Below are 25,409 nucleotides of genomic sequence, written 5' to 3' on the forward strand. Positions count from 1 at the left end.
CGGACCCTCCAGCCCATCCCTCAGCGCCCCCAGCCCACCCCTCAGCGCCCCCGGCCCTTGGGCACAGCACAGATCCCCCGGCCCATCCCTCAGCGCCCCCGGCCCTTGGGCACAGCACAGATCCCCCGGCCCACCCCTCAGCGCCCCCGGCCCTTGGGCACAGCACAGATCCCCCGGCCCACCCCTCAGCGCCCCCGGCCCGCGGGCACAGCACAGATCCCCCAGCCCACCCCTCAGCGCCCCCGGCCCGCGGGGCGGGCTCAGCCCCGCTCCCACCGCCCCGGACGTCGCGTCGGCGGGGCGGGTGCGCAGTTCCGGCGGCGGCGGCGGCAGCGGGAGGGAAGGAAGGAGGGCAGGAGGGAAGGCGGGCGGGGGCCGGGCAGAGCCGCCGCGGCCTCGGCAGCAGCTGCGGGCGGAGCGGCGCGGCGCGGGGGGCCAGGCCCCCGCCATGGAGATCGAGAAGGAGTTCCAGCGGCTCGACCAGGCCGCCAGCTGGGCCGACATCTACCAGGTGAGGAGACAGCCGGTTCTGCCCCGGCGGCGGGCGGGGAGCGCTCCCTCCTCTCCTCCTCTCCCCCTCTCCCCCTCTCCCTCCGGTTCCCCGCGATGCCGCCGGTGCTGCCCCAGCCCCGAGGGCCGGCCCTGCCCTGCCCTGCCCTGCCCAGGCCCCCGCTCTCTCCTTCCCCGCTCATTCCCCACTCATTCCCCTCTCATTCCCCTCTCATTCCCCTCTCAGGGGGCACAGGAGCTCCCCCAGCCCGGCCTGGCTCACCCCGGGGCTGAGAGGCTGCCGGGCACATCCTGAGCTCTGCGGGGACACCCGTGTGACACTGCCCGGGGTGTCACAGCTGGGGCTGCTGGGCCGCCCCTCCCCAGCCGGGGACACCAAATCCATCCCCGCTTCGGCTTTGGGTTACAACAGAAAAGCAGCAAAGCCTTTATCTTTTCAGTCGCCTTAATCGCATCACAGAGCCTGAAACAGTGTTTTAACAATACCTGTGCAGCCTGCTGGTACTGGCTTTTTATTGTGTCATATACTGCATTTAGATTTTTTATTATTTTTTTTTTATTATTATTTAAAACAACCCCATGACAAACGTGAATGCTCGCAGTGGTGTTTGCCTTCTGCATCCAGCTTGGCGTACAAGCCATACAGAAGTTTTTATCTTTAAAAGCTCTTCGCACCTTTATCTGAAATGAAGTTTGAGAGAAGCTGAAATACATGAATGACTGGGCGGATGTGTTCGGCCGGGGCTGTAACATCCATTTGAATGTTGGAGCTGGTGTGTTGCATAAATGAATGACTTAGTGAGGCTCATCTCTGCTCCAGACGTGGAGCTTCCCTTCCTCGGGTGTGAATTTCCCTGGCGATGGAGCACGGAGGGAAGGAGCCCTGTAAAAGCCAAATAAATGGCTTTTTGAACTGAACTGAACTGAACTGAAATTTCAGTTTCAGAATGGCAGCAGGGGAGTTTTCACAGGGTGAACATCTTCAGTTTGCCTGGCGTTTAGAGAACAGGCATGAAATATTGAGGCTTTTCAGGAGATCCATTCCCCACATTTCCCTGCCCTGCCGGCTGTCAGTGCCTGCTGGCTGTGGAAATATGACGTTATGTTTTTGCTGAACCGCTCTGGATGGTTTGGTGTGTCTGTTTGCAGCCTCAGTGCTCAGGAAATGATTTGGAGCGATGGAGCTTTGCCATTCAAGTGGTTCATTTCTGCAGGTACAATTTAATTACAGGAGTGGAATATCGAAGTAGAATGAGGGAATGGCCCGTTTTCAATGAGGGATCAGCATTCGGTGATATTTTTGTCCTGCTCTCTCTGAATGATATGACTCAGTGGCCTGCTCAGACTGTGGCACAGCGTGAGCTTTGATTGAGGACTAAAATTCAATTTAAAAAAGGACTAAAGTGATTCTTTGATTTGCATCCAACTATTGACAAGCACAGGGGGTGGATTTTTTACTTCTTTTTTTTTTTTTTTTTTTTTTTTTTTTTTTTTTTTTTCCCTTTCTTTCCCTGATTGATTAATAAATATGTGCATCAATGTCATGAAATCCAGTTTCTGAACTACATCCTGCTTTTAAATCAGCTGTTGGAAATGGCATCTTGGCAGGTCACATACATCTGAAAGAACAATGTACTTCTCTCTAATCTGTGCTCTTGGTGTCTGAGATGTGACATTAACAGAGCACTTTTCCTACAAACCTGGTTTTTGCTTGAAGAATTGCAGTGAGTGGAACAATGGATGTTTTACTTGTGTGGTAGAAAAACCTGGTGCAGAAAAACGCCTTCCCCCGGGGTAAATTGTGCCACAGGTACCTCAGTGTTATGGTTGTAACAGCTGAAATCCAGAAATATCCCTGGTGATCATTTCTGGATTTCAGCTGAAATCCAGAAATATCCCTGGTGATCATTTCTGGATTTCAGCATAACCCTGCAGCTTGTTCCTGTTCTTATCTCAGGCTGTTACCTCGAGATAACAGAGATAATTCCCCCCCAGCATCTCCAGGAGGAATTAGCAGCAGACAGGGAGGTGTGGCTCAGGGAGACTTGGAAGGGTTAAAATTGTCCATGTTTTGTTTTTGGGGTTTTTTTTTTTTTGGCCAGGCGGAAGCTGTGTTCAGCTGTGATAGTACAGTTGTGAAAGAATAGAATTTAGATTACCTTCTTTTTTTTTTTTTTTTTTTTCAGCAGAAGTAATCATGGGATGGGGACATGAACATTTGAAAATTAAAACCTTCTTTAGGTGATTTTGTGACAGTCATGTCTTGGGCACTGCACAGTAGTGGAACCATTCTCTGTTGGGCAGAGCAGGGTGAGCAGTGGTGAAATTCTTTGGTTTTTGTTAGTCTGAGGGTTTTTTTTTTAATATTTGTTTGCTTTTTAATACCTATTTTTATGCCTCACTTTCCTCTAGATTCACTTGCTACAAGAACTAGAGCCATGAGATCCTGTGGAAATTGTTCAGGGACCCAAGTGAGAAAAATAATTGCTCAGATTCTGCCTGTTGTTGTATTTTAGTGAAACATAAGCATAAGAAAGGCACATTCAACTTAAAATCTTCTTCCATAAAACAATAAGTTAGAGGAGTGTGAGCTTTACCTTGTGCTAAAGGTGTGCAGCAGAAAACAAAAGGGTGAGTGAATGATGTGCACCCCACAGAAATATCATTACAAGTGTCTGTTGGAATGAGAAACATTCACTCTGGAGATGGCACAACAAAAAACCCATACCCCAAAGGTAAGGAAAGCACAGCTGAGGCTTTCAGAGCAGGGAAGAAAAGTAGATATTTGTCCAGAATATCAAAGCAGCACTGGGTTGTTATTTGCTCACAGCGAGTGCAATATCAGATTTTCACAGTGATTTTACATGCAGAAGCCTTTCAGGACTTTAGGAGATATTTTCGTTCCTAACTTCTTACACAGGGTGATAGAAGGAGATATTATCTTAAAAACACAACCCTCAAATACAGGTAGAGTTGCTTTTTGTGTTTATACAAACCAGATATGTTGACTTTATGTTGGCCAATGATATTAACTTTGATGTGCTTATCAGGAGCAGTAAAAATACCTCTGAATTATTTACTGGTGCACCATTCAACTGGGGATTCCATTCACCATGGATGGAGGCAGAGCTGGCATTGGGGGACAGCTCATGCAGAGTTTTCCGTGTGAAGGTAACAAAATGAAACTACAAAGTTAGTGGAATATATAATAAGAAAGAACTGGATATAGTTGAGATTTTTCAGCATGTTTGGAAGTGAGTCTCCTGAAAATAGAACTACCTATCTCTGGAAAGCTGAAGTGTAGTTAGAGCTGGGTTTGAGGCTTGTAAATAACTGTTCTCAGTTTCTTTATTAATTTTTTAGGGTATTTTAACCAAATATTTACGTGATTGTTAGTTTTTCAAACCTCTCTAAACTAAACTAAAATAATACACATTATGATAATGAATGAATTTCATTCAGGTTATGGGAGGAAGGTAGAAAGGTATCATAGACATTTTGGATTTCCCTCTGTCAAGAGGGAAAAGGCATGGGAAGTTTTTTAGGTATTCACTGTCTCTGGAAAAAATCTTTGTAGGATGTGTAGATGGATTTTGATGCCAAAAGTAAACTGTGAAATGGTTGACCCTGAGGACTTACAGCAGCGTGGTTGTGTTGTGTATTTAAAGCCAATGGACAGGAAGCTCTACAAGTGTTGTTGGTTTTTAAGCTTGGTTTTTCAGGAGTGCAGTCTGATTTGGGTTACTCCTTTGCTCCAATGCTAAGCAGCAGCAGATAAATCGTGGCACGAACATGACTTCTTATAAAATGCATCTTTGTGCTTTATTCTGCCAGTTGTAGCTGCAGGTCTCTGCATGCAGGGCCTTGCCACTGCTTAATTCGTGCTCTGTTGATTCATCCAGGCTCAGCATAATTGGCTCTGCTTGTGGAAAGCTGGTTTAGAGCTCAGGCTTGCAGGAGTCTCCCTGTTCCTTCAGTAAACTGAAGATATTCCATGTTTCCCTGTGCTGTACACTGACTCTGCCTACACAGTTGTATAAATTCACTCTCTTGCCCTCCTCCCGGGGGTTTTAGCCAGCTCAGTTATTAGGAGGATTTGGAGAGAATTATACCAAAGATGAGGTGAGATATCTCAGAAGAGGCCCTTTCCCCAGGACCTTTGTCCCAGGTGTTTATTCTTCGAAATTCCAGGGGGGAAAGAGGTAGAACAAAGGAAGGGGAGACAATTTATAGCCCCTTGGTCAGGGAATAGACAGCTGGACCACAGCCAGGGGGGTCAAAGAATGAAATAAGGGTCACTCTAAGTGGTCAGGGACTTCAGAGGGTCAAAAAGGGAGAAACCATTCTCAAAGAAAATTACAGCACACAGTGTGCAGGGTTAGTGGTGGAGAAGCAAAGTGTCTGTGGCCCACAAGGTCTGGATCCTCCCTGGAAAGCAGAGGTGGTGTTGAGCTGCAGGTGAGGACACCTTTGTGCCCTGGGCTGGCTCAGGGCACTCTGCTGCCCTGTTGGCTTTTCCTGCTGGCTTTTTCCAGAGCAGCCCCACTCGTGTCTGCTGCTGGCAGATTGGAGATTGGATAACTCCCATTATCTAAAGCTGCTGAGCCACTTAGTCTGGCTTTTTCTACAGAGTTTAAAATCTAAATACTCAAACCCAGAGCTTCTGTGGAAGCACAGCATGGAAAACTGCAGCCTGGTTTGGTTATCATTTACTAAAAATTTGTAAATCATACAGTGTGCACACAGTGCTCACCTGCCTCTGAGGATTTTTGGGATGGTTTTATAGTGTCAGTGTGTTCTCCCACATGGTACTGTTGCATTCTCTGTTTTCTGGAGGCACAGACCTATGGAAGGAAACTGCTGAGGAGAAAGCAGTGCAGTGCTGGCCACAGGCCAAATGATGGTAAATTCAAATAGAAATAGCCCTTGCAAGCAGAGAATAAAATGTGGTAGTGGTAGACCAAATATTTTTCAAGCTGAAATAACTTTCTAAATATGCTGGGTAGGTTTGAAATAACAGTTCATCCTATAGTTAACTAAACATTAAAATTAAATGTTTTTCCTGTAATACTCGCTTTGCAAATGGACTTTTTCCAATGGTTCTCTTTAGTTGAGACTTCATCAGATGTGGCTTACACTGAAATATCACTGCAATTTACTTGTAAACACGAGAATTCCAGGTTTTAGATCAGTGTCACTTGCATGACCTGAGTATCTGTTTGAATTGTGAATTTAACCTCATTAAATACCTGAGGAAACTCAGTGATTCCTTGTTCATAATGAACACAGACTCGATCTAATCTCTGAGCTTGGATGTTTGCAGCTCTTGCCACTGAGGTTTTCTGGGTTGTTTTTTTTTTTTAGTCATTGGTCAACTTGTTTAATGTTGATTTGCAGAAGAGGTGGTTTTCTCCTCTCTGGTTCCAGGAGACATGCCCTTGCTGGTTTGACTGGGAGAGGCACTTTGATAGAGCCTCCAAATGCCTTTTGTGTGTTCACTTTGTAGATGGTGTAGTACAAATGCCAATTCATTTTCTCCCAAACCCTGTGAATTCAGATGTGCTTTTTCTCTCACCCACGCAGAACACAGCTAAGATCCAACAGCTTGCCTGTCAGATTATACCCAGAAAAAAAAACTGGTAAAAGTGATTCTTGGAAATGCATGTGATTCTGCTAATGGTGATAGCTGATCTACTTAAAAATTGCCTTGTATTTTCTGCATTTTAGAAGGCAGGTTCATGGAAGAGTAGGGAAAAATTATATCCTGGTTGGGAAGGAAAGGAGCTGGTATAATATGAAACTTTCAGAAGTGTTTTTAATTCTGTTATTTCTTATTTTTAATACTGTACATAGTTGTCTCAGCTCTTGGTTGTTGTGGATGCTTTAGGAACACGTAATTTAAGGGATCAAGAGTCACCTTCAGCACTGAGGGTGAGGAGATCAGTGGTGAAGATTTACCTGTGTCACTAATGATGGAGAGATCGTTTAATCAGATTTGCATTGTTCTGTGCAGTCTTTTTCCTCTCCTTAGAAGCTTAAAACAGTTTCTGTGTCAATAGAAATTTAAAATAATGCAACAATACAGCAGGTTTTGCATTCTGCCAGTTCAGCAGTTACAGCAGGACCTCTATGGGGGACAGGGGTGAGTGTGGGGCTGGGCAGGGGAAACCCTCCCCTCTGGGCTGAAAACTCTCTCCATTCCATGCACTAACATGATTGCTAGTTCAAAATGCTGTTACACAGTACTATCCTGAACTTGAAGCAGATATTATATATTTGTGATCTGTCAGGTGCTTTTGATTGTATCTGAAGTTCCCAGGATTTTCTGCTGCTTCTGTCAAGCACTTGATTCGTGGAGTACTTGATGCTGAGAGCCATCCTACAAAAGACACTCTGTTTCTCAGATTCTTCTTATTTATGAGGAACAAGCCTTCTACACATGAAGAGGAATGTTCTCATAACCTTCTTCCCTTGTGCACAGCTCAATGAGAATTGCTTGTTTATACCATTCCTGATCCCACAGTAACAGGTTACAGTAACATAAACAGCGTGACCTTTTAATGCGATGGCAGGAAGTAAAATGTGAAATCTATTTTAAAAACGCATCTTTGACTAAGGAAGAGTACACTTCCTTTTTTCGGACAGGAAAAATAACCCATGCTCGTTCAGAAGATCTCAATTCCATTTTATTGTGTGGGGTCTGTTTTTTCCACTGTCTCCTGTACAGTCATTGCAGTTCCTTAAAGTAGGACTAAACCTCTGCCATCCTCATGTGGGATTGTATCTCCTTTCTTAATATTTGTGACTAAAGATGGGGGCTACAGGAAAAACACAACTCTGACACAAGAGGTTTTAGTAAGAGGAACTTCTTTTGGAAAGAAGGAAAGGCTGGGTCACTGGAGCAAGAACTGGAAAAATACTACATAGCTTATTAAACAGCTCAAATACATATTGACACATTTGACAGAATTTCTGAATGTTTCCAGGAGTGGAAGAGCCATGGGGAATTTTATCCAGTTAAAGGAGTGGGGGTGGACAGCTACCCAGCTGTGGAAAATGTTTTTTGTTTCCTTCCTGAAGAGTTTAATTAAATTAGAAATCAACACTAGCACCTCTTCCTTAAACTTCTGCCAGTGGAGGATTTTCACAGTAAATCACATTTGGTACCTAGAACCTCACGGTGTCTGTGGGATGTCACGAGCAAGAATCATGTATCAGCCTGAACTTTTTTCATTCCCAATATTGAAACCTTCTCAGAACTGGCCCTGAGTGTTTCATGGGCAGAGCAGCTCTGCCCTGTGCTGTCTCAGAGCTCCTGCAGGGGCTGTGCAGGGCAGTGTGTGTTGGGAACCAGCAAAGCCCTTCCCCTGCTCCCTGCACCTTCCCCTGTGAGCTGGGGCTGGCAGAGCTCTGGGGCTGGCAGAGCTCTGGGGCTGGCAGAGCTCTGGGGCTGGCAGAGCTCCGGGGCAGTGCTGCTCTGGGGCTGGCAGAGCTCTGGGGCAGTGCTGCTCTGGGGCAGTGCTGCTCTGGGGCAGCGCTGCTCTGCATTACCTGCTCTCCTCGTTAATGATTTCCCTTGGGAAGCAGCTGCCTCCTGTTCTCCAGCAATCCCTGATAACTGACACACTTCCTGGGAGATAAAGCAGCGGGGATGTGGCAGCCTGGCCCGTGCTGGGAGCAGCAGGGCACGGCAGCTGCTGGATTTGGGTACTGTGGGCCTGGGGATGGGGAAGGTCTGATCAGCTGGAGGGACAAAAACCACAGTGCTCAGTCCTTCCCTGGAGAAGGGCTCAGGAAAAGCTGTTTTCAGGGGACCCCCAACTTCTGGAGTTCCTTTGTCCATCAGGCGGGTGCTCAGTAGAGGCGAAAGATTGGAACAGGAGGTTGAAAATCTATGAAATCTTTAGAGCCCCCAACTTCTGGAGCTTCTCTGTCCTGTGTCCATCAGACTGGTGTTCAGTAGAGGTGAAAGATTGGAACAGGAGGTTGAAAATCTATGAAATCTTTAGAGCCCCCAACTTCTGGAGCTTCTCTGTCCTGTGTCCATCAGACTGGTGTTCAGTAGAGGCGAAAGATTGGAACAGGAGGGTGAAAATCTGTGAAATTTTTAGAGCTCCCAAATTCTGGAGCTCCTTTGTCCTGCATCAATCAGATTGGTGTTCAGTAAAGGTGAAAGATTGGAACAGGAGGTTGAAAATCTACAAAATCTTTAGAGCCCCCAACTTCTGGAGCTTCTCTGTCCTGTAACTGTCAGACTGGTGCTCAGTAGAGGCAAAAATTGGAACAGGAGGTTGAAAATCTGTGAAATCTTTAGAGCTGCAAAGTTCCTGGATTTATTAGCCCACAGGAGAGCATTAGTGGAGAGGTCTGACCTTAGCAGTCTTTTTAGAGCCTCTCAGGAAGCAGACAGAGCAGAAAGGTTTCGTGGAAACTACCGACTTATGTCTTATTTGTCATTGATTTGATGTTTATAACTTGTGCAAAGCTGACCATCAGGAGCCAGGCCCAGGCTTCGCCCACACAATCCAGTGTTCAGGATCTGTGAGTGACTGCCTGACAGCAGGAAATTCCTTGTGTGCTGCTCTGCCTGCTGTGTTCTCAACCACACAAAATTTGGGCTGGTAAAACTCTTACGTGCTTATTATCTTCTGAGAGCAGCTAAATAAGTTAATATTGCTACCCAGTTAGGAGCAGGCACTCAAACATTTATTGCTTTCATGTAATAACATCCACATCTTCTGGGTTTTCTTGTAGCAAAGTCTTTGCTAATAATGTGTTCTGCATATTAAACTCTCTCTCTCTACAGGCAAAATCGTGTCTTGAAATACTTGCAGGAGAATAATACAATCCAAAAATGCTTTGCTGGTGTTAAAGGAGGCGTTTTTGTGTGATTCTGATAGTTGATAACCTTTATTTGTGGATCAGTGCTCAGAAACCTTTGGTGTAGCTGTCTTTTGGGGGGGTGAGGAATGGGAAGGGATGTGATAGGTGTGAAGGGTTTATTTAAAGATATTTACTGCATTTTTTAGTACTCTTTTTTCCTCTAAGTGTTCCAGATCTGCTCTGCAGCTGCAAATGAGGATTTGAGAGAGACATCAAGTGATAAAGCACGTTCAGTCAGAGCTGATAACTGGCTTTGGCTGGCAGGAAGTGGAACACGATGAGCAAGAGTCTGGTGGAGCCTGGGGTGTGGTGGGTTCAGGGCAGCGCTGTCTGGGCTGGCAGGGAGGGCTGGAATCATGGCACTCCTGTGTTTGCAGAGAGGACACCACCAGAGCTGGGAGCTGGGAGAGCTGCTGGCTGTGCTAAATCAGCTGGGGTAGTTCTCAGAATTCATTATTTTAAACCAGCAGGATGAGTAGATGTATGAAGTGGCAGAACTGTTTATCTGGTCTGATCCACACTGCAGCCTGTTTCATTAGCATGGGGAGCACTGAGCAGCCCTTTGAAGGCCTGGCCTGTCAAGTTTTGCAGTCTTTTTCATGTGCTGGAGTGCAGAGTGCTAATCTGGCCTGCATTAGGATGTCTGTGAGCACTTACCTTGATTACGTGATGTCCCTGTTTAACACTGACATTTGTTTTTATAAACTCTCAGTTGCTTTCTGATGAGACTGTGTCCTGTACAGCTGGGCATAAAAGCTCTCTGTCCCTGCAGTGACACTTAAAACATCCTCTAAGAACACAGGATTGGTTCTGGCAATTGAAGCATTGCTTTGCAGCTTGGAGAACCAAAAATACTGAACACATTTTATCTTATAACACATTTTATCTGGTTTGGGGTTATGGGAGGGGTTGTCTTTGTGCCAGTTCCCAGGCTTGTTTGCCATAGGTGGATTTTCTTACACATCTACATCTCTGCTGTAAGTATTTAAGGGTTAAGTCTCCCTTTCCAAAAAGCACATTGGCTTTTTCTCCCTGACCCTTAGAGCAGTTTACTACTCTGGAAGTAGCTGCATAAACATTGTGCTTTGATGTGCAGCTTGTGTTAGGCCTTGGTGCAGGGCAGAGGTGTCCAACATCCTGCCCCAGAGCCAGGGGGGCTGCACAGTCCCTGCTGTCCCAAAACTTACCCCAAAACTGTGTTTGGGCCACGGAGCTGAGCAGCTCAGGCTCTGAGTGCTCTAAGGTTTAATATTAACCCAGCTTGGTTGGATTGCTTTCCTAAACACAAATTAGACAGTCATGTGGAAAACCAGGAGTATCCTAATTCTGCTTTATCTAACATCTGTTTTCAGCAGTACTGTTTGTTCTCAGCAGGTTTTTGTGTGCATTGCAGTAGCTTGGCAACCTGTAGGTTGCACCATTCAGTGAATTCAGCATGCTTTTAATCATCACTACGATTTTCCTTTCCAAATTTGAATATTCTGAGTACAGTGAAGTGGGCATCTGTGATTATAACTGCAACCTCCACGTTCACCAGATCCCAACTGGAAAAAGCTGTTGGCGCAAATTTCTAATCCAGCAGGTTCCTTCAATTGCTGCCCCAAAGTCTTTCTTAAGAAAAAATACTTAAAACTTCTTTCTGGAAATGGTAGTGAAGCAGTTCCAGCTACTTCAAGTTCCCAGAGAGGGGTTTGGGCAAAGCTGCTGGTTCTGCAAAGCTCCAGTTTGACCTTTCCCTGCATGCAGAGGCATGAACCTGCATTGTGCAATCCTGCTAATTGTACATTCTCTTTAAACTTTTGGAATCTTGTTAGGTTAGAAATGATAAAAAGCTTTTAGTTAACAGTGTAATGAGCATGCTTTGGCAGAATGAAGCTGTAGTTCCATTGCCTGTCTACCTACTAATGGCCAGCGTGGTGAAACATTCTTTTGGCATCAATTAGAACTTGCTGGAGTTTAGTCTTATACCATTCATTGTAGGGAGAAAACAGAATGCTCCACTTACATTATGGAGCTGGAACCTGTCTAACAGATGGTTCATCATTTTGAATACATGGGGTTCCTTGATACCAAATAAATTCAGTTTTCCCTCTCATACATCTGAATTAAAGCCTGCCTCTCAAGAAAGCCAGTAAAGCAACACACAGCACAAACATCCTCAAGGAAATGAAGTTTGCCACTGAATAAGATGTAGATGATGATATTTTTTTAATAGGTGAAGCAGAGTTCACAATTTCCTATATAACAATTCCTCCACTCCCTTCCTCTCCATACAGCCTTATAAATCACAGAATTTGGGTGGAATTAGTAGAAAGTTGGGAATATGGCTGTTGCTTGTCCCATAGTGTTCTAAATAGAAAAGTAACTCTGCCATGGATGGTCTGAGCCCGTGCCCCACTGTGGTCATGGTGTGACTGTTTCATTAACTTGTGCATACACATTAGAAAGTCCAGTTTAGCTTTTAGATTCACTTTGGAGTTCCCAGTGTGAATGAAATTATTTATAGAGAAGGACACCCCTTAGCCATGAGGGAAGAGAAATTTGCTTTAAATTCTGACTTTGCTTGCTCAGTGTTTCAAGGTAATAAACAGTTTGCTTGTGTTAGAATCAAGACCTTTTTTCTTTATCTGAAGCAGCTGTGAACTGGACCTTGTCTTTACCTTTCCAGTCTCTTCTGAATTCTCCAGGTAGAGGGGAGATGGCCTTTACCTTATCAAATGGGAATATTTGCCTTTATAAATGAAACATTGCAGAAAGAGCATTGGGAAGTCTCAAAAATCTGAATATTCTGTTGCATGTGGTGTGGTAACAGCATTGTGCTGTGAAGGCTGATTTAGTGGGTTTTGGAGAGGGGAAAAAAATCTTTGGGGCTCTTATAATAGGCAAACTAATTAGAGGTTCCAGTGAGCACAGCTGTTTCTGGCCAAGCTGACTAAGCTAGGAATTCAAATTACTATTTTTAGCCATCTTGCAAGGTCTCTAGTTTTCAATGATACCCATGTTATTATTTCTAAAAATTATATTGTTGTGTATTTATCACCCTGACAATGAGCATTTTTAGTGCAACCAGTCCATTACTTTTTAAATCGAGCAAAGTGTTTGCAGTTCAGTGAGATATTGTGAAGATAGCTTCAAAATCACATTCTGAACTAGTTTCTTTTTTCTCCTAAGCTCGGTTTGGAACTTTCTGCAAAGATTACTGGATGAGAAAAAGCATTCCTCAAAATCTGCGTGTACTGAATAGACCTACTTCATGCATAAATTTGCTTTTTAAAAAAAAAAAAATCAGTCTAATTTTAACATAGCATATGGCAAGCCTGGTATCTAAAACTGCTTTAACTGGCTGTACTTTCCAAATGCATCTATAACTCGTTTAACTCCAGATAAGTATTAAAGAAAAACCCATTGTAATTCGTATTTTCTTCTGTGAGCACCAATAGCTTGCTTGCTCTCTCCTGTAAATTATGAGAGATAAGATCTGAGTTTAGTTTTAGTCGGCGTTGCGGGTAGAAAATGAGGCTTGCAAATTTATTCTGTCTTCACAAAATCCTGTTTCCATGATGGCAAGAGACTTTCAAACCAACTCAAATCCAGAAAATAAAAATGAGGCAGACTCCAGGAGTTCTGATTCCTAGGTGAGAATCCTCTGTGTCATCACGAGAAATACACCATTGAGAGTTAATGTGGAAGTGCTTTTGTATTTACAGGGAGTTTCTCAGCAGAAAGGCAGGAGGAATGCAGGATTCCCAGGCCTGGCTCTGAACCCAGCTCTCTTCCAGGACCAATTTTTTTTCCACAGTGCTCATGGTGGGGTAGGGGAGCTCATCTGAACCTTTCTTCCCTCTCCTCTCCAGGAAGCAGGGAAGAAAAAGCATTCCTACAGGAGCCTAAAAAAAAAAAACTGCCCAGAGAAATGTCCTTTCTCCCAAAAGGAGAATCCAGAGTTGTCCCAGCACATCTGCTGGGATCCCTGAGATGGCAGTGAGGAACACTGATTTCTGGGTTAAAAACTGAGGAATTTGAGCATCCCAGCTGGGAATTAACCCACCAGCAGCATCTCTTCCAGAAACCAAGAGCTGTTTTGTGCCTGTCCTTGCTGGGGGCTGTCCCGGGCCACCATCCTCATGGAGTTCACCAGGGGCTGTTTGGAAGGGAGAATGCAGATCAAAATCCCTGCTCTAGCATAAGGTCTTGTTCTCATTGAAACCCTTCAATGTTTGAGCAGTCCGAGAAGACAGAGATGTTTATTTTGGAATGCAATGACAACAACAAACTCGACATTGGCGTATTCAAAGGACAATAGCAGCGATGTGAAAAAATGTGTGGTATTTTGCTTTGTAAACCCTAGGAGCGTATTTTTGTAGCTCCGAGTCTCTGACGAGCAAAGGATTATGTGTGTGCACGTTCTCACAACCAGCCCGTGTTTTCCCCTTTGCAGCAAATGCTGATGGTGTGTTAACAGCATTGCAAAAAGGAATTGATGATAAATCATGGCGTGTACAAAGCCTCCTGCTTCCCCTATTACTCACTGCATTGCCTGCGGTTTTGGGAGGTGTTGTAAGGTGCCAAGTCGAGTTGTTGTATTTGTAAAGAGCTTGATAAGTAAATATGGGAAGTGTGGAGCTCTTTGACAACTCAGATTTTCTGTTTTCGGGCACATGTGGTTCTGTGAGGCCTCTCTGACATCAGTGAAGTTTTTTGCTCTGACATTGTCTCTGTGTCGACATCTCTGATTCCACCTGGTTTGTCAATGCTTATTTTGGGCACCCATCAGAATTTCTGAGGTCAGATTATTTCCTGTTTTCGAGTAGTAATGTAAACTTCTTTGGTCTTTGTTACTGGTAACCCCTGTAATGTAGTCAATGGCACCTTTCAGGAGAGGTTTTCTTCTCTTGGAACCTTCTCCTCTCTGTGACAGAAGCAGTGCTGCAGAAATGGGCTGAGAGGTGTGACAAGCACTGTCCTGTTTGCTAAATCCAGAATTTAAAACCCTTGTGGTTTTATTCAGGGAATCTCATCCCTTCCAGGCAATTGTCCTGGTGATAAATGTGTGGCTATAAAATCAAACTGGGAAAAAAAACCCAAAAAAACCCCATCACCACTAGGAGACCATTTTAAAAATCTCCTTTTCTGACTTGTTAGGATCACGTTGAAGATTAGAACTACAGAATGTCCCAAAGCTTAACAAACAACTTATCTCTGCTGGACAAGCAGAGATGATGGATTTAGGAGAGATGGTGGGTTTGTGGTAGCTGGAAGTTTTAGGCACACCACAGGTGCTGTGTGTTTGTAGGTGCTGTGCCTGTCCCTGAGGGAGTCACAGCCTTCCTTACTCCTGGCTAAACTTCCTGGCCGCTCCCTAATTAGCTTCAATTAGGGACGAAAGGGAAAGCTTAATGACTCGGTGAGGTTGTGTTCCCAGGAAGGTGTGGTTGGTGTTCTGGGAGTGCTTTGGGAACACTTGTCCTTTTCCTTCAGCTCCTTTCCCAGAAGAGCCCTGGGGTGCAGCAGTGCTGGCAACCTGGGCAGGGAACATGATCGTGTTTGGTGGCAGCTGCAGTGGCTGGGGAATCCCCCTGTGCTGCAGAGCTCTGCCTTGTGCTTCCATGGCTAAATTCATAATAACACAACAGGAGAGTGGTGGGAGCTCCTTGGGCACCTCATGGTGGAGCACAGCCTCGCTGCAGTGCTGCTCTCAGGGTGAATTTGGTTTTCTCTGCACCTTCTGGTCCTGGTGTGTGCTGGGCAAGCAGCTCTCTTGTTGAAAATAATCTTAATAACATTAAAATCACTTTGGAATTGCAAACTGCCTTTTTTTTCTGTGGCAGTTCTGGTATTTCAGTGAGTTCTGCATGTCACAGATGAGCAGATGTGGCTGTAGATGGGGAATACAGGACTTGGCTAATTATCTGTTATTGTGACCAGTATTTTTAAGATACCAATTGAGTATTTTAGATGAGTTAAACTCATGTAATCTCCAAAAAGATTAAAATAATGCTGTAATTCTGCAATTGTGTGAGTTTAAACTGCCAATGAGACGACACCAATGCTGCCATTTCTTTTTTTGAAAAATAAACCGAACATTTGCAATCTTATTTTTGTTTCTTTAAACGATTTGTCCGGAGTGAAATGACTGCAGTGTTTGTCTGTTAAGCAGCTAAAGTGCTGTGCTGTTTGTTTGGCTTTTAGTCAGCACACTTTCCAGGAAAAGGTGAAAGGACACAAACACCACAGACGAGTTTCGGTTGTAGCTCGGTGCATGTGGAGTGCAGGTCTTAATCTGAAGTGAAGGCTCTTTTTAAAAACCTCCATCGAGGCTCAGTAGGAAGAGTGGCACTCAGAAACTTAGGGCTGGTTGTTTTCAAACTCACTTGTGATATTACTCATGGAGCCCACATGTGTCTGTGTGCTTCTGTCAGTGCAGTGATACTGGCACAGTTCATTATTTGAGTGTGTTAATTATCTTCCCAGCTGATCCAGGGGGCCTTCAGCTGTGACAGTAGATCCAGTACTAAACAATGACCTGGAATCTCTGCAGGCAGAAGGTGATAATGTCCTTCTCTGCTGGTACAATACCTCGTTCTGCACAGTGGCCTTTCAGATTCCTCCTCAGCTGTAGGTAAGGCCAGATAATTCTGCAAATTTGTGTTTTTTTCAGTGGGCAGTGTGCCAGCACACCCAGCTGAATAGAGCAGGATGTGATCAGAGCCAAGAGTCCTGGAGCAGATGCAGACACTGGGATCAAAAATGGGAGAAAAAGGAAAAAGAATCTGTAAAGATCTATTCAGCTTTTAACTGAATGCTTTACCTGGTGAGGAAGACCTTGAGTGCTTTACCTGGTGAGGAAGCAAGACTTATATTGGATTATCTTAATCAAATTAATTTGTTTATTTTAAGATTATGAGGTGGCAATGGATTGCACAAGGTTTGGGGGAATGGTGATAATGGATTATGCAAGATTTGGGGGAGATAGTACAGCCTTGCTTTCTTAACCTTGACTGAGGTTATCAGCACAGTGTCTCTGAAAGTCAAGGACTCTGTGTGAGTGTGGGTAAAAATTCCATGGTAAATTATTCCATGGTTCCTATTTCATCAAGTCAGAGCTCCCCTTGAGAAACTATAAAATATCTGCAGTGGGTGCATTTCTTATCCTTTAGTTTCCAATTTGAAACAATACTGTTTGCAGTTTGTCTGAATTCCAGAAAATACCTTGGTTATGCAGCACATGGAAAGGTGTGAGAAGTGTTTCTCATCCCTCCCTTCCATTCTAGCATTTGCAGGGTTCATTTCTGTTTTTTCCTCCTCAGAAGCCTCCAAAGCTTTGGGGTTTGTTCCTGTTTTTTTTGGTGGTGGTAGCTCTGTAAAAGCCATAATGCTCTTAGACAGCTTTGTGAGATGTCAGATTGAAAATATTAGGTAACTAGGAAAGCAGGACTGTTTATAACCACAGTTGTCAGTCTGTGAAGCCTGGAATACCCTACAGGCCAGCAGTGATACATTTTTAAACTCACACAAAACCCATACTGCAAACAAATTAAGGTCTGGATTTGCTCTGCAGCCTGAATTCCTTTAGGAGTTATGTGGATATCTGGTCTGTGGGACACACCAGTCTATTGGAGATGAGGTTAAACCAAAACTCTTCATGTAGAGACCCCTAATGTTTGGGCAAATTAAGATCTGGATCTCATCTCGGTGGTTATTTTTCTTACAGAAGAGCAGCAACTGAGTTAGAACCTCTTGACACTTTAATGAGAGTGTGGTTTATTTCCTGGCACTGGCTTTGTTTGATGATACAGATAGCAAAGCTTTGCTTTTGCACAACAGCTGTCAAGAAAAAGCTATTTCACGTTCTCAAATGTCTCCATCCTTCCAATAATGTCCAAGATGCACTTCTGGAGCAGATTGAGTATCTGGGAGGAGAAATAGAGATGGATGTGCAGAAGAAGAAGGGAACTGGAGTTGTTTTCTTATGCCGACGCTCCATTCAGTTGTTTCCTGTTTTGGCAGTGAGTACATGGCTACAAAACAGCAGAAGTAGAGTGTTCCTGCCAGCAGCTCTGAACTTCTTCTGTTATGGGTCATAAATTTCAAGGACAAACTATATTTTGAACTTACTGAAATTTGAGAAGTCTCATGTAATTCTTTAACCTGATACTAAACTTTAGCTCTTTGATTTTCCCCGTCTCTGCTGCAACATTCAAAAGAACCAGAACTGAAAAATCAGGTTTTTTTACCCATTGCAGATGCCACTGGAGCAATGTGAGAGAATCTGAACTGTGCAGTGTTGCTGTGGTTTATTGACAGCAGTGCCTTCCTTCTGGGAACATGCAGAATGAATGCACTGGTGAAATTTGGAAGGGAATGCAGAATGAATGCAGTGATGAAATTTGGAAGGGAATGCAGAATGAATGCAGTGATGAAATTTGGAAGGGAATGCAGAATGAATGCACTTGGTGAAATTTGGAAGTGACACAGTCTGAGGTTTTCTCCCTTCTGGAAGCAGAGCCAAGGCCTGACAGCCACTGAGGTGCAGGTGTTAAACTGAGCATTTTCAGTGTGCACTTACCTCCCTGATAAAGTGGCTGCAATAAAGGATTTGCTGTCAGGAGCCTCTCTCTCCAGTGAGGCATGTTGGAACCGGTCAGTGGTGAGAGACAATCTATAATACCTGCTAGCTGTGATAAATACAGGCCTGGGAAAGATGAGCCCACTTTGCCATGTGTTGATATGATTTAATATTGCAGCCATGGCCAGTTTACATTCCCCTGGGGGGTTATTTCCGTGCTCCCAGCAGCTGACTGGTGTCACAAACCCTCTGCTGTGCCACAGCCTGCTCCCAGTGCCCTGGCAGTGCTGAATTAGCAGGGGGCTTTCTAGGAAACTGTGTTGCAAGTGTGTGATTTCTTATTTATTTATTTCTTTTAACCTGGTGTAACAGTGGTGTTGGACTTTAAACAAGCCTGTCCTTTCCTCCCTGTGCTGCTCGACCTCAGGAAGAAGCCTGACGTAGCAGGCAGCTGGTTTGTTTATTTTTTTTTTTTTTTTTTGGAGAGAGATTACTAAGCAAATCAATACTACCATATCTTAGCTGAAAGCAAAACTAGGAGAGCAGATAAAATGTTTTTAAAGGGTATTAAACCCCACATTTATTTCACATTCTGCAGCTGCCTGTTAAGATTTATGTTGTGTGATGCAACTGCCTGTTCATTTATCTGATCTTTAGATGACCTTCCTCTTACCTACGAGTTACATCCTCATTTCTTGTTCTTGCCCAAATATCCTGATTGTAAAGCTTAATGTGGGAGAAGAAATCAAATCTTCCTTGCCAAAGTGGGTTATGTGAGCAGTTGTGTGCTTTATATCTTCATTAAGTTCTGTTGCTGGAGGGTGAGTTCAGGGCCTCAGGTTGATCTGTCCCATGCTGAGCCTGAAGATTTTCCCATTTGTGTAAAACAAGTGTTTCTTGTGGATCTCTTGGTACTTGTTTTTTTTTTTGCTCTTCTCTGCAGGTCTTTGAAATCTCATTGGGTTGTAGGGGTATTTCCCTTCTGAAACCAGCCCCCAGTGACATCTTGGGAAAAAAGCACCTTCCACTTTATTGTAACTTCTTACTCTTCCACCTTTTCCAGCAGTATCATGTGCCATCATTTTTTTCACTGGCAGCTTTAAAAGGAAACCTGGTTTTTAAGCTAAGATTACTCTTTTATATAAGTCTATATATAATTTTTGTGAATTGCTCTCCTTAGTGTGAGAGCCTCAGTAGATGGATTAGGAGCAATTCTGCAGCCCCTGATAAGATCTTGGCATTTGCTGCTTCCCGTAGGAGCAGAACTGCTAAAATGACAGTAAATTGTTATCTCTGAGGCTGAGCTGCTGCAGGCTTTATGGTGCAATTAAACAGGGTGATCAAATTGAGCTCTTCCCTGGAGTCTGTCTGGTGAAAATGAGGACACTGAGCCTGCACCTTCAGTTTCTGTTCTAAATGCTGATACACAAATCTGCACAGTGTGATTGAATGGCTTGAATGGCGTGGCCACCTCTCCCTGAGGTCTTACAGAATATTTACTTAAAGATTTTGAGGTGCATCTTCTCTTTCTGAGTCTCCTGCTGGTGTCTGAGCAGGATGGGGAGAGCGAAGCCCAGTGTGCTCAGAGCTACAGGAACTTCCCCTTTGAAGAGCAGGGTTTCTGCAGACTTCCTCTTTCCACCCCTCAAGTGTTTGGGGCTCAGGGCTCCAAACCAGGAGATGAGTGGCATGAAGTGACTCATGCTCCAAACCCAAAGCATTTGACTTTGGAAAACTGACTTCAGTCCTAGCCCTTCCTCTTTAAAGTCTTACAGTGTGCGACCTTTCGGATGAAATGTCGAGCTTCCTTTCTGCCAGGCAGGATCTCTGCAGTGTGACTGGCTGTGTGTGATTCAAGGAGGTGTTTTGTAACTTCATAAATCCCTGCCTTCATCCCCTACCTTCAGTTCTCGTGACATGGCCGGCCTTGAGTTCCTCAGAGCACAATAATTCCATGCTGTGAATGAGTCAGATTTCTCCGGCATGGGGGTTTTGTGGTGCTGTTCTGGACGTGTTCTGAGCCTACCCTACCAGCAGTTGAGTGGTGTCAGTAATGGTGGGGCTCCAGCAGTGTTTGACAGGGCCCCTGATGTGGCCACACAGCTCCTGTGGGCAACTCCTGTGGGCACTGGGCTGTTTCTCTCCAGACATTTTCTCTGCTGAAGGCGATGGCGTTTCCACCGAAGTCAGCTACATATCCTGGAAGTGACCTTGGATGATAAATCTTCTTTGGTCGCTTTAGATGTTCTAGCAACTTCTGTAGCCAAAAAAAAAAAAGCCCCAACCAAAACTCCAAACCACTTTCCTTCCCATTGCTGAGGAGAGGATGCCCTGTGTGATGTCCAGGCTCTCCAGGATTTTTTATTTCACCCTGTTCATCACACTGAGCAGTGAAGTGCTGGGTGCTGGCTGGGTTTTCACACGAGGCAGCACTTTGCCTGTTGCCATATCTCAATCCCTCTTTTGTTACCATCCCACCCTCACCCCGTGGTTTTTCCTGTTTCTTGAAACATGCTCCAGAAATATTCTGCTGTTTTTAAATAGTCTGCTGAAGGCACACGAGTGACTTCTTTCTTTTTTTCCATTTTCTCCGTGCCTGTGGGAGTTCAGCATCTCCTAGAACTCCTTTATTCTCACAAGTACCTTTAGGCACTGTGGTATCTTGAGAAAGATCTGATATTTGCTGGTGAGGTAATAGCCAGCTCTCTATTCCCTGCACAATAAATTGCCACTTTCAGTTCCTGAAATATTTGATGTTGGTGTTTGAATCTGTGGAGCTCCTGGGGACTGGCAGGAGTTTGTGTGTGCACATACATGTGGGTGTTTCACTGTAATATTTTTATATTAGATTTCCTTTATTTAATTCCATTTCTGTAAAGAAGCACTTGATCCATTTAGTTTTAAAAGAGGGGACAGGGTTTTTTTTTTCAGATCTGTTAATGCTGTGAAATGGAACTGTGTATTGGTGCTGCTGCTAACACAGCCCAGTATTTACAGAGAAATTCCTCAGGGATCTTGGTTTGGTTTGCATTTTGATGCTTTTATAATCTGAATCCGAAGTGGGGAGGAGTTGTGGTGGTTTTGGGTGTTAGGGATTTTCAGCACACATTTGGGAAATGTGGTTACTGATCTAGAAAATAATTTTTCCTAGTTCCCTGTTTTGTTTTTTTTTTTTTCTCTTGTTAATCCCATACAATGAGTACAGAAGAATAAACCCCTGTAAAGTACAAAGCCACCAACCTGGTGTCAGAGACAAATCTCTGAAAACTCCCATTTTAGCTGCCTCATGTTTGAGATATTAGACTGTGGCAGTCCAGATCATATTCTCCAGACTGCATTCTTCATAAGCAGAAATACTGGCAGCCATGTGTTCAGTTATAAAAAGCTGGCAGCTGATGTCAGCCCTTATTTCAGTTTCGGAATACTGTGCTAATTTTGGGCAGGTTTATGTAAATCAGAACTCTTCTCCTGACATGTAGCATTCAGGGGAAATTGGTACATACCTGAATAATGCAGCAGGAGAGATAAACAGGTAACGTGCTGCAGTGGATGGCCCACTTGAGAAAATCTTGAGCCTTGTACGTGATTCTCTATATGCAGAGCTGTGCTTACACAGTATTTATTTGTAATGGGAAATTCTGTTTCAGCAAATTGGGACTAATGTCTAAGGACAGCAGAATTCTTTATATTTTGACTTCTGAAATTGTCATATATATCTGGAAAAACCCAACTGAGAGAGCCTGGTGATTTGTTTGAGGTGCTCCATCTGTTTTGAATTGAGTACAGGTGACTTCTACCATTGCAGCTTTGTGCTGATAACTCAGGATAATGATGGAAGTTGCCTTAGACAAATCTCCAATGTGTGTGTGTGATGCCAGGGGTGGGTAGACAAGTCCTTTTCTCTCACACTGAATGCTTTCACTGCTGCTCAGTCAGAGGCAGGGTTGGTATTTTCACTGATGCTGCAAACAAGGGCTTAAAGCAGTTTATGTGGAAGTGCTTTGGGGCAGAGACCCTGCTCCTTCAGGAGCTGAAAGGCATAATGTCTGCTTTATTATGCAAACTAATAGTGTTTTAATAAATAATGTTAGTGTTGTATTTAAACTCGATTCTTCATTTGAGGCCCAAAGTGCTTTCTGTCCAGAATTCCCTCACGTGAAGATGTGAAGTCAAATGGGTATTTGTCTTAAAATAGTTAATGGTTTGAAATTAGATGGATTCATACCTAACAGGCTTTTTTCTTTTGTTTCAGGACATCAGGCATGAAGCCAGTGATTTTCCATGTAAAGTGGCCAAACATCCCAGAAACAAAAATAGAAATAGGTACAGAGATGTCAGCCCCTGTAAGTTCACTTTCTTTTCCATTGTTTGTAAGACTCTTGACCTCTAATGACTTCTCACAGCTCCAAGTTCTTTGTGAGGGCAGCATTCTGTTAGGTGGATAAGCATCCAAGACAACTCTCTGTGTTATTAGATTTATTTATTTGTGAGATTGCTGTCACAGGATGCTTTAATATCCATAGGGTGACAGCAGAGCAGCACACAGCAGAGTCTGTATTTGTGGGCAGAAACCTGAAGAGAGAAACTTGCTTTACCTTTGAGTTCTTCTGCTAGAAAAGCATTTCTAAAGTTGCAGGAGTGGTTTCTGTGCAGTTCTTACCTAGCAGAGCACAAAGGATCTGGTCAGATGTAATATTTGATGGATTTGGTCAGATACAATATTTAATGGATCTGGTCAGAAATAATATTTAAAGGATCTGGTCAGATACAATATTTGATGGATCTGGTCAATTATAATATTTAATGGATCTGGTCAGGTAGAATATTTAATGATTCTGGTCAGAAATAATATTTAATGGATCTGATCAGTTGTAATATGTAAAGGATCTGGTCAGATACAATATTTAATGGTTCTGGTCAGATATATTATTTAAAGCATCTGGTCAGATATGATGTTTAAAGGATCTAGTCAGATGTAATATTTAAAGGATCTGGTCAGAAATAATATTTAATGGATCTGATCAGATATATTATTTAAAGGATCTGGTCAGATACGATGTTTAAAGGATCTTCTGCTCAAGCCTTTGGGGCAGTGGAGCAGGACAGAAATGTTGCACATAGTTTGCTTTACTAAGCATTTCTAATATTTGAGGTTGTGAGTAGCAAATTCCTTCTTGCCTTTAGATAATCCTGTTTCCCAGTCTGTTTGCTTTCTTGCAAAATGTGGGAACCCTTGTGTGTATTGAGGTTTTTTTAGTTGGTGGTTTGGTTTCCTTATTTTCAAGTCAAGCAAGTGACTAACAGAAGATCAAATAATTTTAATTTGAAATTATTTATTGAATTTTGATAATTTTTTTTCTGTACATTGAAAGGGTGGTTGGGTTGGGCTGGCAGCTAAATGTCAGTAAGAATGAAAGGTCTCTGTCCTCTTTGCCCAATATATGTTTAGACAAACCTTTAACAACCTTGAACAAGCTCTATTTGAATGTTTAAGCCGAAAAGATAAGGAGTTGTGTAATTAGATTTATTTAAAACCAGCACCTTGATAACTGTATAAATGGGTCAGTGTGATCTGGTTTGCAGGTTGCAGTGGGGATTATTCCAGACGCAAACTCATCCCCCTTGCAGTCCTTGGGAGGTGCAGTGTGAGCTGAGCTCAGCTCTGCTGTTCCTGCAGCCCCAGGAGTCCCCAGGACTGTGCCCTGCCTGGGGCTGAGCTTTTCCTTCCCCAGGACCCCTCAGCTGCCTGGCCCCCCATCTGATGTGGCTTGTGCTGTGCTCCACGTTCATTAACCACTGTTTTCTAATTGTGCTGCAGTTGATCACAGTCGAATTAAGCTAAACCAAGGTGACAATGACTACATCAATGCTAGTTTGATAAAAATGGAAGAGGCCCAAAGGAGCTACATCCTTACCCAGGTAATTGCTGGCAGTGGATAATAAAAATCTTATGGTGGCTGGAGTTGTTTTTTGTGGGTTTTCTGTTTGTTTTCTTTATTGTAAAGCTGCTGAAGTGCATAGGAACATCTGTGTGTGTAACAGTCACTGCTTTTCCCTGACTCTGCCAATTCCACACCTATCTGTATAACAAATTTAAAAGTACCCACATACCCTGTTGTCTTATTCTGAGAGCCAGAACTGTGCCAGGCCTCTTTGTTTTGTCCTAAATGTTCACTTCCCTGGAGACTGTCCTGATCTCTAATCTTGGCTTTTTTTTTATTTTTACCCCTTCCTCCCACACTTTAGATAAAGGTAGACTGGGATTAATATTTTCAAGTGACAGCTCTTCCTTCCTGTTTCTAAAGAATAAAGATAAATCTTCTGAGGAAGAACTGGGCAGAGCAGTGTGCAATTGCCCTTCTCAGGGCAGGGGTGTGGATCACAGGGGTGGAATAGTCAAATGTGCAGCTGGCTGATACTGGTTACTGTCCTCAGCCACATTTAATGCCTTTGAATGTTTTCATTTAAATCCAGTCATTCTTCCTGAAGACCTGCTGTTCTCTTTGAGCACAGGAGTGGATCAAACACAAATTTCAGAGCAATATCTTCATAGGAGAAATAGGAAATTATAAGGAAATCTACTTTGGGAATAGATAGTCTTTAAAAGGAGTCACCGTTTCATTCAGCCCCAAAGTAAATCTGTGATGATTCTGGAAAACCAAATAGTTTGTTACTGATTTTGCATCCTTTCAGTCATTTGGGTGTTTATCATTTAGTCAAGTAATTTTCAAGTATCATCAATAAGGATAAAGGACTGCAGGGTAGTTTGACACAGATGTTATTTTTGCTTATAATCACTGGGGTTTATTTCCCCATGACCTTTGTATACCTTTCCTAAGAAAATGCAGCACTTTTACTCCCAGTTCTGCTCTCACTGAGGACTGTGTCTCTCTTCCTCTAATGTATGGGGGGAAAAGGTTAACCATGCTTTCATGGGTAAATTCATAACATGGAACTACAAGCTGTCTCACTGCATTTATTTTTTTTTTTTTTTTAACAGTTTTAAATGAGAAGTTGCTGGTTACTTGTTTGAATCTATTGCCTTGTGCAGGGACTGTTACTGGGGAAGAATGCACTGACATTTACAGAAAATAATGCTTATTTCTGGGGATTCTGTCTCTGCAGGGACCTTTGCCAAATACTTGTGGTCACTTTTGGGAGATGGTTTGGGAACAGAAAAGCCGTGGCGTTGTCATGTTGAACAGAGTGATGGAAAAGGGATCTGTAAGTACTCACCCAGCTCGAGCTCTGTGTTCATCACATTTATGGTTTCCTGTAATAAAAAACCCGAGTAAAACCAACCCAAAGAATGGGATGGGATGACTGTGAGTAGTTTTGTCTAACAAATTGTGCCTGGAATTAAATACCTGGTGAACTGATCTTTCTGCAGTCAGAAAATCACTCCGTTTGTAAGTGTAGGTCCTAATTTCTCCTGAATTTGGCTGAAATA

The 25,409-nt window shown here is 43.5% G+C and overlaps 1 protein-coding gene across 1 annotated transcript in view; it reads left to right on the forward strand.

The window, feature by feature from the left end:
- The first annotated feature begins 384 nt into the window (after positions 1–384).
- Positions 385–25,409, forward strand: part of PTPN1 (protein tyrosine phosphatase non-receptor type 1) — a 30,770-nt gene continuing 5,745 nt past the window's right edge. Inside the window, exons 1-4 of the mRNA XM_083873108.1 lie at positions 385–511; positions 22,212–22,302; positions 23,778–23,878; positions 25,085–25,183. Of these exons, the coding sequence (XP_083729234.1) occupies positions 449–511; positions 22,212–22,302; positions 23,778–23,878; positions 25,085–25,183 (354 nt within the window). The 5' untranslated portion in view covers positions 385–448. The remainder of the gene's footprint in view (positions 512–22,211; positions 22,303–23,777; positions 23,879–25,084; positions 25,184–25,409) is intronic.

Source organism: Zosterops lateralis, assembly GCF_965231275.1.
Source record: "Zosterops lateralis genome assembly, chromosome: 16".
Taxonomy (NCBI): domain Eukaryota; kingdom Metazoa; phylum Chordata; class Aves; order Passeriformes; family Zosteropidae; genus Zosterops; species Zosterops lateralis.